Source organism: Leuciscus leuciscus (assembly GCF_965113295.1).
Source record: "Leuciscus leuciscus genome assembly, chromosome: 14".
Lineage (NCBI taxonomy): Eukaryota > Metazoa > Chordata > Actinopteri > Cypriniformes > Leuciscidae > Leuciscus > Leuciscus leuciscus.
In genome coordinates, this window is record NC_138738.1 from 1521425 (window position 1) to 1536424 (window position 15000).

The following is a 15000-nucleotide window of genomic DNA, read 5'->3' on the forward strand; positions in this document are numbered from 1 at the left end:
CTTCAGTTCACACAGAAAAACCTATAAATGCTCAAAATTCTAACTAAAAATGCTAAAACTTGACAAAAAAAAGATTTTATTATGTCTACATGTGTATCTGAATGCACACTGAAGCGAACTGGCTTTAGGACCCAGCGGAACAGCTCATTTGCTCCATATAGAGATATAAGGCCATCTAGAGTCATGAAATATCATGTTTATACCATGGTCTGGGTGAATACTCGATTCTGATTGGCTGCAGGGTGTCCATTAAAAAGTGCTAGAGGACACCTAGTAAAGGAGTTCTGGTGAAACTGACTGTTTACCGTTCGAAATGAATAAATAAATGCGCTGGCTACATCAGCTGTGAGTAACCATAGCAACAGGCAGTAAACTGAAGGGTTCTACAAGCTGAGCGGACTATAAATATCTCCGGTTGCTAAATAAACCGTCAGGCGTAACCAGGGAAACCAAGTTATTGTTTGTAAAAACTTTAGATTTCGATTGTAAAACTAATTAAAATATAAACTAATGTTTTAAAAATGTGTTATTTGGCAAGTGACCATGGTATAAGCGGGTTAATGCCCGACGAGGTGTCCACTGTCAGGTATTAATGGACTTCGGCGGAGGCTGCGCGTCGGACGGTTCACTCCTCGCCGTCGTCCATTAATACCTGACAATGGACACCTCGTCAGGCATTAACTCTTACATATTATAATTTTTACGCAAGAGTTCGGCAAAGACACTCAATGTAAGATATTTTGAGCCGAATTAAAAGGTTTAGGCATGAAATTGTGAGTTATTTTGAATTCACGTAGAAAGAATGTGAGGAATGTGCTTAAATTACTATTTATTGATTATTTATTGATAAGAATGTGAGGCATGTGCTTAAATTATTTATTTATTATGTATTGATTAAATCTAGTAATTTAAAGGTAAATAAAAAATAAATAAAAATAAAATGCATAAAAAATAGAAAAAATATTATCAAAATGAAATAAAAAATAAGCTTTCTGGAGAGAAAAAAAAGAAGTATAATTTTAGGGCTTCGAGGGAAGGATTTGTTACAAAACGTGGAGAGTGAGGTGTGGTAGCGCTGCACGATTAATCCAAATTAAACCGATTTGGCTTATCGCGATTATGAAATCACAAAGTCTGTGATTATTGTTTATGTGCAGCTTGTCAGTGACGTACGGCTCAGTAAACGCGGCTCACTCTGATGAGTTTGGTGTGTTTATTAGTCATGATTAATCAAAGCGTTTCAGTCTTCTGTTTATTCAGATACAGCGATAGGGTTTCCTGGAATGATGTGTGTTATTGTACTTCTGCAGCGGAGCATATGTGGAGTGTGTGTGTGAGACGCCCTCTGGTGTTCAGAGGGATATGTGTTGTGTGTGTGTGTGTGTGTGTGTGTGTGAGAGACGCCCTCAGATGGAGCATTTACCACTGATCAGCCGCTGCACTGACACACTGCGTATAAAATAATCGCAGCCTTTGCCAAATCGCATGCGGTTTCATTTCAATTAATCGTGCAGCCCTAAGGTGAGGGATGTCTCTGATTGGTCGATGGCCGTGTGGTTCCGGGATCTGATTGGTCGCTCACCTTGCTCTGGTTGCCGTTGCTCTCGCGGGCTCGCCGGGGAGGTTTCCACGAGCGCTCCTTCGTTACGGTGTTGATGTAATAACAGCGTCCGGTCGCGGGGTCTTGGTACTGATCCCAGAGCTGCAGCGACTGGAGGGGCCGTTGCCCCGGCGACGGCATCGGAGGCTCCGCCCACTGCCTTCTCCCCGCCTCCGACAGGGAACTCTGGGAAATGTAGGCTGATGATGAGAGCTGAGGAGAGGAGACATTAGAGGGATTACAAAGAAATATGGCACATATTACACAGAAAATGCAGCACTTGTGTTGCGCTAGGAATTGCATTTTAACTAGTGTTATTTCAGTTTTATTAATATATCATTATAGTATTTATTAATATTTTGAGTTAGATTTTATTTTTATATTCTCAGTTTTCATTTTCATTTTAATAATTTTATGTAATTATGTCCTTTATATATATATATATATTTAATTTGATTTCAGTTTGAGTTTTCAGCAATTTTAGTACTTAATTAAAAATTAGAAAACTGAAATATTTTATATTTTATTTTATTTCAGCTCTTCAATTACAAATGGTTTTTAAAAATTAAAAGTAAGTAAAGTATGATTTTTTCCGTTTTCTTAGTTTTAATCATTTAATTTTCTAATTTCTAATTTTCATTCGTTTATTTAATAGTTTAATTTATTTTAGATTTTTTTTTTTAATTACCAATGATTTTTAATAGTTACAAGTTTCAGGTTTCGTATTTCAGTTTTACTTTTAAAAACTTTAGTACTTAAGTAACAAAAATCAGATATCAGAAAACAGAAAATAACTAAGTTTTCATCTATACTTTATTTCAGCTCAATTATACCGCAAACTATTTTATAAAGTCTTACTTGTAGTTAACAATAACAACACCGGTTCAAACACAACAATGCCTGAAATAAAGTTCACAGAGGAAGTTAAAGCTTAATCACATGTTTTGAAGTTCAAAAATGAATTATTGCTGATCTTTTAGGTGAATGCAACCATGATTTCTAATGCGTGTGTGTTTAATGTGTGTATGTGAGACTAATTAGTGCATGTGCAAGATTAGCCCGGTTTAAAAGTCTACTGAGGTGAACTTCAGAGTGCATGATGGGACTTCAAGTGTGTCGTGTGTGTGTGTTAGTGTGGTTATAGACGTACACTTCACTAAGTAAGAAAACAGCTTGAAGCCACAACCGTCGAGAGGAAGTGGCCTAAAACACAGACACACACGACTATACGAACAATACAGAGAGGGAACATAAACCATTAGAAGCCACCGAACAATAAATCAGGGCTAAATGTAAAAGGTTTGCTGATGTCATTCATGCACTTTAGTCCAGACGAGGTTTGAGTGCACTTAAAAGCTTTGACCGATGGATTACGGTGTGTTTCTGCGCTGTAAAGCTGCAGTGGAGATGCTGCATATGGAGGGATGTTTTCTGAGGTGAGAACCGTGTCGATCTGGATTATATAACTCCTTCTCTATGATGCCATATGGCCACGCGGCGTGTGCGGGGCGAGAGACATGCCGTAGATGAACAGCAGGGGTCTCTCTCTCTGACATCAGACACACTTCACTCCTGAAGGACGGTGTATGAGAACAAAACAGCATCTTTATACTCAATAAAACATGCGGCACTCAGAAAGATACTAAAATCAAGCGTTGTTTATGTGTCTATGTGGTGTTTTTAATATGCTTTAAGACAAACCATGTGTAAGTTCATAAGTCGACACCATTGCTGAGTATTTTCTCCTTAAAACTGCAGTGAACCAAAGACAGTCTCAAACACACCCGATTCCTACCGTCCGTCACACACATTTTATCCCTTAAGGCGAGACACTACAGGTGAATAGGGTAAACATTTTAAAATAATAGATAGCACCATGAAACTTCCTCAGTTGATTACTTACACAAGTATATATAAAAAAAAAAAATTATGTTTAATTATGCAAATTAGGCATTCTCTCATTAAATATGCGCGATTTTGCATATATTTTCAGTAGATAGATATGAACATATGATAAAGCCAGGTGCAAAATTCTTTTTTCATTTTGTTTACACACATTTCAGAGGGATTTCAGGATATATGCTTTCATTACTTAGGAAATCAAAATATACTGTCCATATTCCTTAAAAAATCGATTTTCGCCATATTTTTTTTATTAAAATGTCACATAAATGAAATGATTTATTAACAAATCCCTCAGAAAATATCTTCAGAATACAGCTAAGTGTATAACTGGAGAGTGTGGTGTGCACAGGTGCTGCATGGGCTGAGATGTTTGTACTGGAGAATGACAAAAAACTCAATTTGAGAAAACGGCATTTAAAGATTTAAACGGCTCTTAATGAGATTTCGTCATTAGCTTTAAATCCCCCTTTGGACATTCACAATTGGTTACTGATTGAAAGGAAATGCCCATATTTGGGTTACATACAGTAGCGATGTGCATGAGACTCCGAGCTTGACAACGATCCCGGTCATGACAGTAAACAAAATTTAATAAAATAAACATCTTAATGAATATTTTTCAACGTTTTCTTTATAGCAGCTTGAAAGAACACATATTGAAGGAGTAAACTAGCCCAAAGTCTCAAAACTGACCACAGCATGAAAAATCTATGTTTCTTTGCTTAAAACTTTGCTTACATATTTACATGTTTTTTTCCTTTAAAAAAAAGTCTTCCTGCCTTAAAATATCTTAAATGTAACTCGACACCCTTGCCTCATTAAGTATGCGCGGCTCTATGAATATGCAAATGAGCCCCGCCTCCACTCACTCACTCAGCTCAGAGATCCACTGGCTGACGATCACACGTTGATCTGATTGGTTACAAGGTAGTTTGTGACGTCAGAAACACCAGCGATTTCAAAGCGTGTGTTTGAGACTGTCTTTGGTTCACTGCAGTTTTAAGGAGGAAATACTCAGCAATGGTGTCGACTTATGAACTTACACATGGTTTGTCTTAAAGCGTATTAAAAACACCACATAGACACATAAACAACATTAAAAGCTGGATTTTCACCACAGGGGGACTTTAAAATAAACTAATAAACTTAATGTGAAGCATTTACTACATGAGTCAACATTTGAAGTGGATCAAAAAGACAATCAAGACAATAATGTATAACTTTGATGAAAGGTTTTGATCCACTTCAAATGTTCACTACTGTATATGTTAGTCAGACTAGTCAGATTTCTGTAACAGTACTAATAAACTTAATGTGTTTTAAATACACAATATATTTCATATATTTGTCATCAATAAATCCAATTTGTTTCAATCTTTTTAACTTTGAATATTGCTTGTTTCACAACTAGCCATATATATTTTTTTTTCCATGTTCATACTTTTTAACTGAATAAATGTGATTTTCACAATGAACATTAATGCTAATTCTAATGCATTTTGAAAATATGAATATTTAATGTGATGCAAATAGTAAACTTATAGATAACTGATTTGTTTGAGTGCAGAAATCTGAGCTGTTTCATTTCTGTACAGTATAACTAACATTATTAGTTTATGCTACAACTGTATAATCCAAACAGATGTAAATTTTATATGCAATTCAAATGCATTAATTTAAAATGTAGGCCTGAGTTATTTTAGTTGTAGCGTCGGTGAAAGCGAGGCCGGTTGCTTGAGGCGTGAGTGTTGCAGGAAACAGCTGGCGGTTGAAATGAAGCCTTGAACTTTTTCCACGAGGGCACGAGTGTGTGTGTGTGTGTGTGTGTGTGTTTGAGAGTATGTCACACCCTAGAAACACAAGCATATGCACAACAGACGGCAGTGAGGATCAATAGAGTTAAACAAACTGGTGAATGAGACATGGAGAGATTTAAAGAGACAGTAACTCTTATCAATCTCATTCCAGATAAACTACTTTTTGTCAGATGTTTAGGTTATAAAGTGTGTGTTTGCCAATCTTTCAGTGTCCAAATACTTCATGAGGCAAGATGTAAGTAGTAAACTGTTTTACGATAGAAATGCAAAATGATTGACAGTCATAAACGTCTCATCAAATGATTTGAGCAGCTCCACATTCATATTAAGACACTATTGACTAATTTCACAGGAATTTTGGAAGCTGATACTTAAAGTACTTTTCAAGTCAAAAGTCTGTAGTTAAAGTTAAAAGAAAGAACCGATTCTGAACTAATTTAATTGTGAACAGCCTTACTTGTTACAAACCTACGAGCTAATGTAACTAATTTGCATAATGCCAGCCTGTGGTGTTGATTGGCTGAGCAGTGTCTCTTAGCTCCGCCCTCAAACACTGTAGTGTATCTGAGACTGGAAGAGTTTGGTTCGTGTTGTTCATGTGGAGAAGACGCTGTTTTCTGAGATTGATACGGTAAAACCCACGCCATCGTCACTGTTCGTATCACTGTGATCAAGAGCTGAGATTCAGATATGATAATGAGCGTTTGGTTTCTGACCAATCAGAGCAGAGCAGCTCTCAGAGAGGCGGGGCTTAGAGAGACTGACTCTTGGATGGAAGTGTTTCAGACACTGAGAGAAAGAGCTGAAGCTGAAGTGGAGATTATGAGAGATATTTTCATTGGATGCATTTAAAACTATTGTAACTATTATAGGAGACTATAAACAACATTAAGAGCCTTTAAAATAGAATAATAGAGGCACTTTAAATAAACAAGCTTCCTGACTGACCAGGTCCGACTGGCACTGACTGGTGTGTGTGTGTATGTGTGTGTGTGTAAGAGTGAGTGAGTGAGTGAGTGTGTGTGAGTAAGAGTGTGTGTGTGTGTGTGTGTGTGAGAGACTGTGTGCGTGCGTGCGTGTGTGCGTGCATGCGTGCGTGCGTGCGTGCGTGAGTGTGTGTGTGTGTGAGAGAGAGAGTGTGTGTGTCTGTGCGTGTGAGAGAGTGTATGTGTGTGTGTGTGTGTGTGTGTGTGTGTGTGTGTGTGTGTGTGTGAGTGAGTATGTATGTGTGTGAGTGTGTGTGTGTGTGAGTGAGTGAGTGTGTGTACATGCGTGCGTGAGTGAGTGTGAGTGTGTGTTTGTGTGTGTGAGAGAGACTGTGTGTGCATGCGTGCGTGAGTGTGAGTGTGTGTGTGTGTGAGAGAGAGTGTGTGTCTGTGCGTGTGAGAGAGTGTATGTGTGTGTGTGTGTGTGTGTGTGTGTGTGTGAGTGAGTGAGTGAGTGAGTTTGTGAGTGACAGTGTGTGTGTGTGTGTGAGTGAGTGAGTGAGTGAGTGAGTGAGTGAGTGTGTGTGTGTGTGTGTGTGTGTGTGTGTGTGTGTGTGTGTGTGTGAGTGAGTGAGTGAGTGAGTGACTGTGTGTGTGTGTGTGTGTGTGTGTGTGTGTGTGTGTGTCTGTGTGTGTGGCAAACATGCATTAGTGTATTTGACGAGAAATGAGTATCTTGTGACCTGAATGTGTCTGTAATCCCTGATTATTGAGCTTAAAAACACAAAGAAACCATAAATATACAGTGAAATACTCAGAGAAAAAGATAAACCGCAAGAACTCATTTGGATAATAATGAAAGATTACAAGCGCCAGATTATGCATATAAGCATTGATTGTCCGTGTCAACTGTGAGTATATGTGTGTGTGAGTGACTGTGTGTGTGTGTGTGAGTGTGTGTGTGTGTCTGCGTGTGTGTGTGTGTGTGTGTGTCTGTTACTTGTACGTGTCCCTGTGTGTGTCTGCGTGTGTGTGTGTGTGTGTGTGTGTGTGTGTGTGTGTGTGAGTGTGTGTGTGTGTGTGTGTGTGTGTGTGTGAGTGTGTGTGTGTGTGTGTGTGTGTGTGTGTGTGTGTGTGTGTGTGTGAGTGAGTGAGTGAGTGACTGTGTGTGTGTGTGTGTGTGTGTGTGTGTGTGTGTGTGTGTGTGTGTGTGTGTGTGTGTGTGTGTGTCTGTTACCTGTACGTGTCCCTGTGTGTGTCTGCGTGTGGCGGCGCTCATGTCCCACTGGCTGTAGGATCTGCTCGGGCTGCTGAGAGAGTGTGTGTGTGTGTCCTGGTAGGGGTTCTGCGGGAGGTTGCTGGAGCTCTGGCTGCGTGCGATGGGACCCGTACACACACCCGGGACCGTCAGGTGACCCGAGGGCGAGGAAGCAGGGAATGATGGGAAATGTCCTCTCACTGGGACTCGGCCACTCAAGGCGCTGCTACAGTTCAGATTCTCCATGGACCGACAGAACTGCTTATCAGGCGCTGAGAGCAACGACACACACAACAACCCTTTAAAGAGACAGTTCAGCAGAAACTGGAAATGATGTCATCATCCACTCATGTACTCGAAATGCATATGTTCATTTGTACCTTCAGGTGCATTTTTAAGTGATAATGCAAATAATTGTTTTGAATCTGATGGAAATGGAGAGTAGCATCATGAAATCATTGCAATATTTATGACATTGCTGAATTTTTATAAGGCAGCAAACAATTATATTAATATATTTAAATTAGTGCTGTCAAATCGATCAATCGTGATTAATTGCATGTAACATAAATGTTTGGGTTAATATAGTGGGTCTCATTCATGAAACATTCGTAAATATATGAGTAAATATGAGTGATTTGCGGGTAAAGAGACCTTCCCGAAAACTCTTCTCCTGATTCACAAATACTTCGTAAACGTCAGATGTGATAGTGAAGTGTGTGTGTGTGTGTTAATGAATTCCAATCAGTCGTAAATGGGACGCACGTGCACGCTCATTCTCAATTACCATAAATCCCGCCCATTAAATCCCACTGACAACTATATATGGGCATCATATTATGACACCAAACGAAGGATTTCAACATGTCTTCTCAAAAGCGAATGAAAAAGAGAAATTTCTCAGATGCAGAAATTGAAGTTTTATTATCAGAAGTTCATTCAAAACGCCACATTTTATTTTCAAGCGTACATAGTGGCGTATCAGGTCCTGGAGCTTGGAACCTGGAGGAAGGAGGAAGCTTGGCAGCATATTACAGATGCAGTTAATGGAGTTTCATCTGTTAATCGAACAGTCCCAGAAGTGAAAAGAAAACCGTATGTAATTACTATATATAATATTTTTTCAAAATGCTGTGTAAATATGTACCCGATTAAGGTGAATCATCATCAAGGCCTTTTGCAGCGCGAGCGCCGATCTAAACGATGTCTAGCATGCCGTCTTTCTGTGCAAAAGCTAATGTAAGCTTGGCATGACAGAGTCATGCCCTCTGTCAGCGCAGACCGCCAAGCTGCCCTGTCTTCCGCAATATGATGCCATCGGTCAGGGTTGATGTTAAAGACATTCATATCCCGCTTAACAACATCCTTGAAACGGAGCTTGGGTCGGCCACGAGGGCGATGTCCAACAGCTAACTCCCCATGGAAGATGGACTTTGGGATACGTTCATCCAGCATACGACGCACATGGCCGATCCATCCAAGACGTCTCCTCCGGATTGCGGTGTACAGGTCACTGCTGTTAGTGAGCTTCAGCACGGTGGTGTTTGGGACCCTATCCTGCCATGACAGGCCAAGGATCTGTCGTAGACAACGGAAGTGGAAAGCATTAAGCTTGTGCTCCTCCCGCCGGTATGTAGGCCACGTTTCACTTCCATATAATAAAACAGAGAGCACACAGGATTCATATACGCGCACCTTTACTTTGAGAGAAAGGTGGCTGTTGTTCCAGACACGCGACTGAAGACGCCCAAAGGTTGTTGAGGCACGACCGATCCTGGTATTCAGTTCAGCATCAAGGCTGTTGTTTGCTGTCAGAGTTGAGCCGAGATAGACAAATTTTTCGACAACCGACAGCACTGTGCCGTTGATGGTGACGTGAGGGGGAGCAGGAACGTTCTGAGCCATCACCACTGTCTTACTGAGGTTTATAGTGAGTCCGAACTCTGTGCAGGCAGCGGCAAAAGAATTGCACATCTCCTGAATTTCTTGTTCAGTGTGAGCCACGAATGCAGCGTCGTCTGCGTAGAGCAACTCGCGCACAAGGACGCGCTTCACCCTGGTTCTGGCTCTTAGACGAGCCAGGCTGAAGAAGTTGCCATCACACCTGGTGTGCAGCAGAACCCCACCTGGATCCGGAAACGCCCGTCGCAGCACAGCCGAGAAATAGATGCCAAACAAGGTGGGAGCGAGGACACACCCTTGCTTTACTCCACAGCAGACATCAAACTCGTTTGAGCGGGCACCGCTGCACTGTACGGTTGCCCGCATCCCATCATGGAAACCTTGGAGTATTGCCAAAAGAGTTGCCGGACAACCGAGTCGCTGCAGAACGTGGAAGAGACCAGAGCGGCTCACATAATCGAAAGCCTTAGTCAGATCGACAAACACCATGTACAATGGGCATTGCTGTTCCACACACTTTTCCTGAAGCTGGCGTACAGAGAAAATCATGTCCAAGGTCGAGCGACCAGCACGGAAGCCGCACTGACTCTCCGGCAGAACCTGGTCAGCAACACGCTGCAGTCTTGGGAGGATTGCACGGGCAAGGCATTTTCCTGGAAGGCTAAGGAGCGAAATGCCTCGATAGTTGTTGCAGTCCTGCCTGTCACCCTTGTTTTTATAAAGAGTGATGATGTTGGCATCTTTGAGTTCGCTAGGGATGCATTTATTCTGCCAACAGTATCGAAACAAGCAGTGAAGCCGTCTGACCAACACTGCCCCGCCACACTTCAGCAGCTCCGCTGGAATTCCATCGCTGCCCGGTGACTTGTTATCCTTCATGGCTGCAATCGCACACTCGATTTCCAATGTTGAGATCTCCGCATCCAGCTCGTTAAAGACAGGTAGTTGTGGTACAGCAGCAGAAACAGCGTTCAAGTCGGCATCCACAGGAGTGCCATAAAGCAAGCTGTAATGCTCAACCCATCTACCAAGCTGGCCTGGAAGGTCGTTGATGATGGTGCCATCATTGGCTCGCAAAGGTGTTGTTTTTTTCACTGTTGGACCCAGTGCCTCATTGATGCCGCTGTACATGCCGCGTATGTCCCCAGTACTTGCACACCGTTCTACCCTCCGACTAAGATCCTGCCAGTACTGCTCGTGGGCCTGGCGTGTGATACGCTTAACGTCATTCCTGGCCTTACGGTAGTGAGCGATAGTAGAGTCGTTTCTATCTTGGAGAACACTGAGACGGGCAGCACGCTTGTCAGCAAGGGCCGGGAGCAGAGTAGCAGAGCTTGCAAGGAACCAGTCCGGCTGTTTCCTACTACAAAGGCCAAAGACCTCAGATGCAGCCTCCATCATGGAACCTCTTAGCTCGGCCCAGATGTTTTCAGGAGTGTCGTCAGCTCTGAAGTGAAGGCCCTCCATACGCGCACAAAATCTTGCCACGTATTCATGTTTCCGCATCAACTCAGTGTTTAGCTTTGGAGTGGGCATTGGAGTGGCACTGTGAATCTTCTTTGGAGTGAGTTTTAAAAAGCAGCGGACAAGGGCGTGGTCGGTGTCACAGTCCGCAGAGTGCATGCTCCTGTACCTCTTGACAGCGTTGAGTTGGCGCCTCTTGACAATAATGTGATCAAGTTGGTGCCAATGTTTGGACCGGGGGTGCATCCAGGTAACCTTGGATCTAATAGGTCCAGATGAAAAGGAAGACGGTAAGCATAGGTCATGAGCAGCGCACAACTCAAGGAGACGTTGGCCGTTGTCATTGATACTACCAATCCCAAAATGACCCAAGACCGGCCTCCAGGCAATGACATCCCCTCCAACTCTGGCGTTGAAGTCCCCAAGCAGAGCTAGATCGTCCCCAGCCGGGACGGAATGAATGACCTCGCTAACGTGGGCATAAAAGGCGTCCTTGTCCTCAGGAGATGCGTCAAGAGTGGGTGCATAGGCAGAGAGGAGAGTGAGAAAGCCAGCTGAGTGTGACATCCGCAGGGACATTAGACGTGGAGAGCAAGCAGTTGGTTGAGAGACCGTGGACAGCAGGGTGTTTCGCACAGCAAAGCCGACTCCATGCATTGGATGATGGTCGTCTGGGTAACCATACCAGAAAAAGGTGTAGTTCCTCTCACGCACCGAACCACTGCCCAGCAGCCAAGTCTCGCTTATAGCAGCAATATCCACTCTGAGGCGAGATAGTTCGCAGTCAATGACGGCTGATTTCCGAGGAGGAGCACTGTTGAGATCGGAGTGCACTCCAAGACTTCTGATGTTCCAGCCCGCCAATGTCAAAGAAGAAGAAGAGGAAGAGGAGGCAGTCGCAGAATGTCGACCTGACCGCGCCTGCCTTACACGCGTGACCTGCCGAGCAACGACAGCCCTTGAGTTCAAGGGCTCCCGATTTGCCAGTCGCTGAATATGTGTAATACTTTCCATGCATGCTATAGCACCGAATGCCAGGGCAAAGTGTAGAAGACGGATGTTTGCCCAGGACAACCGCCTTCCTCTGGGTCCTGCACCACTAGATCCGACGGAGTGCAAAGCACGACAGTCAAGAGCAAAGCAGGATCGCCCCGCAGTAGCCTACTAACTTGGCCTGATACACGCTGACCGTTGTCCTGTAAAGGATCATCCGCCCACCGAGGAAGCTGTGGTAGACCAACCAGGAATGTTCCAATGCTCTACAACAGCTGCCAACTCCTGCTGCCGAGTTGACATCTACTATTTGACCCATAGTTGGGAGGCAAAAAGGGGTACTGTCACTTGCCCATGGTGAGCCCCTATGACTCGTGGTAGGGCGGAGTCATCTTACTCTCCCGTACAGGTCCGTTAGACCTGCCCACTGCCCCCTTTAAAAGGTGAATTAAAGTGCAGCCTTAAAAATGAGCAAAACGTTCGGATGTTAAACGCACTATTTACGCGTGGCTGGGAGCAGGTGTAGATTTCTTTCGTACCAACTAACATTTGGAAAATACAAACATTTTAATGAATCCGAAAATTTAAGCCAGAACCACTTTACACACGATTTACACAAAAATTCGTTCTGCTCGTGTTTCATGAATGAGACCAAATATGTGTGTGTACATATATATAAATGTGTATACATATATATATATATATACATACACGCACACACACACACACACACACACACACACACACACACACACACACACACACACACATACACTCACCTAAAGGATTATTAGGAACACCATACTAATACTGTGTTTGACCCCCTTTCGCCTTCAGAACTGCCTTAATTCTACATGGCATTGATTCAACAAGGTGTTGAAAGCATTCTTTAGAAATGTTGGCCCATATTGATAGGATATCATCTTGCAGTTGATGGAGATTTGTGGGATGCACATCCAGGGCACGAAGCTCCCGTTCCACCACATCCCAAAGATGCTCTATTGGGTTGAGATCTGGTGACTGTGGGGGCCATTTTAGTACAGTGAACTCATTGTCATGTTCAAGAAACCAATTTGAAATGATTCGAGCTTTGTGACATGGTGCATTATCCTGCTGGAAGTAGCCATCAGAGGATGGGTACATGGTGGTCATAAAGGGATGGACATGATCAGAAACAATGCGCAGGTAGGCCGTGGCATTTAAACGATGCCCAATTGGCACTAAGGGGCCTAAAGTGTGCCAAGAAAACATCCCCCACACTATTACACCACCACCACCAGCCTGCACAGTGATAACAAGGCATGATGGATCCATGTTCTCATTCTGTTTACGCCAAATTCTGACTCTACCATCTGAATGTCTCAACAGAAATCGAGACTCATCAGACCAGGCAACATTTTTCCAGTCTTCAACTGTCCAATTTTGGTGAGCTCGTGCAAATTGTAGCCTCTTTTTCCTATTTGTAGTGGAGATGAGTGGTACCCGGTGGGGTCTGCTGCTGTTGTAGCCCATCCGCCTCAAGGTTGTGCGTGTTGTGGCTTCACAAATGCTTTGCTGCATACCTCGGTCGGTTGTAACGAGTGGTTATTTCAGTCAAAGTTGCTCTTCTATCAGCTTGAATCAGTCGGCCCATTCTCCTCTGACCTCTAGCATCAACAAGGCATTTTCGCCCACAGGACTGCCGCATACTGGATGTTTTTCCCTTTTCACACCATTCTTTGTAAACCCTAGAAATGATTGTGCGTGAAAATCCCAGTAACTGAGCAGATTGTGAAATACTCAGACCGGCCCGTCTGGCACCAACAACCATGCCACACTCAAAATTGCTTAAATCACCTTTCTTTCCCATTCTGACATTCAGTTTGGAGTTCAGGAGATTGTCTTGACCAGGACCACACCCCTAAATGCATTGAAGCAACTGCCATGTGATTGGTTGATTAGATAATTGCATTAATGAGAAATTGAACAGGTGTTCCTAATAATCCTTTAGGTGAGTGTATATATAAATATACACACTCACACATATATATAAATATACACACACACACACACATATATATATATATAAATATACAGACACACACATGCAGTATATAAACAAACTTTTGTTTGTGTTTATATAATATGTGTGTACAAATATATAAATGTGTATGTATGTATATATATATATATATATATATACACACATACATACACACACACATATATAAAAAAATAAAAATATACACATATATAAACAAACATTTATGTTAGATGCGTTTAATCGCAAATAATCAATTTGATAGCACTAATTTAAATATATTTTATATTATATTTATATAGTAAATATCTGCACACTGATATTTACTTTTAAATCATTAAATATATTTTATATCTATAAAATGTTTATATCAAATATATAAAATTTTCACTTCTATGTCTTCATCTCCATATTTCTCCATATACACCAATTCCCTAGGAATCGAACCCATGACCTTGGCGTTGCATGCGCCGGCGCTCTACTGTTTGAGCTGCAAGAAACCATCTACGTTTTAATTTGCATATTTATTTTGCCAAAGCATAGATGAACATTTTATATTTAGTTAGTTAATTAGAAATTAATACTGTAATTCAGCAGGAGTGTATTAAACCGATAATGTTACAAAAGATCCTATTTCAAATAAATGCTGTTCTTTAGAACTTTTTAATCTTCTTTTTATTCATTATCCTTAAAAATAAAACAGTTTCGACTAAAATATTAAGCAGCACAACTGATAATAATCATAAATGTTTCATAAGCATCAAATCATCGTATTAGAATGATTTCTGAAGGATCATGTGACACTGAAGACTGGAGTAATGATGCTTTGATCACAGGAATAAATTTTTCCTTTACTATATATTCACATAGAAAACAGTTACTTTAAATTATAATAATATTTCAAAATTTTTACTGTATTTTTGATCAAATAAATACCTGAGCAGTGCGTCTGCATGCAGGGCGGGAGGGACCCTCGTGGAATCAGCTTGAGACTGTCTGATTGGCTGCTGGGCATCGAGGGGCGGAACGAGCTCACGGGAAGCTCAATGACGTACGTCGCCGGCACATAAACGGGTTTGACCTTCACGCCCGCGCCGATCCTCCGGGCCTGCCAC

At 42.1% G+C, this 15000-nt stretch overlaps 1 protein-coding gene and 1 long non-coding RNA gene across 7 annotated transcripts in view; one reads left to right on the forward strand and one right to left on the reverse strand.

The window, feature by feature from the left end:
- Window positions 1-15000, reverse strand: part of arhgap9 (Rho GTPase activating protein 9) — a 67330-nt gene that overhangs the window by 37330 nt on the left and 15000 nt on the right. For all 6 annotated transcript variants that reach the window (XR_014197206.1, XR_014197207.1, XR_014197208.1 and 3 more), the window contains exons 2-4: window positions 14822-15000; window positions 7486-7778; window positions 1583-1813 (exon numbers count right to left, since the gene is read on the reverse strand). The exon at window positions 14822-15000 is cut by the window's right edge and continues 265 nt beyond it. Coding sequence is in view for 2 of the 6 variants with exons in the window: in XM_082136380.1 (XP_081992506.1) it covers window positions 1583-1813; window positions 7486-7778; window positions 14822-15000 (703 nt within the window). In the remaining 4 variants the exon portion in view is untranslated. The remainder of the gene's footprint in view (window positions 1-1582; window positions 1814-7485; window positions 7779-14821) is intronic.
- Window positions 1820-5686, forward strand: LOC309474214. The gene is made up of 2 exons (XR_014197250.1): window positions 1820-2024; window positions 2256-5686. It is a non-coding gene; the product is annotated as an uncharacterized lncRNA (long non-coding RNA).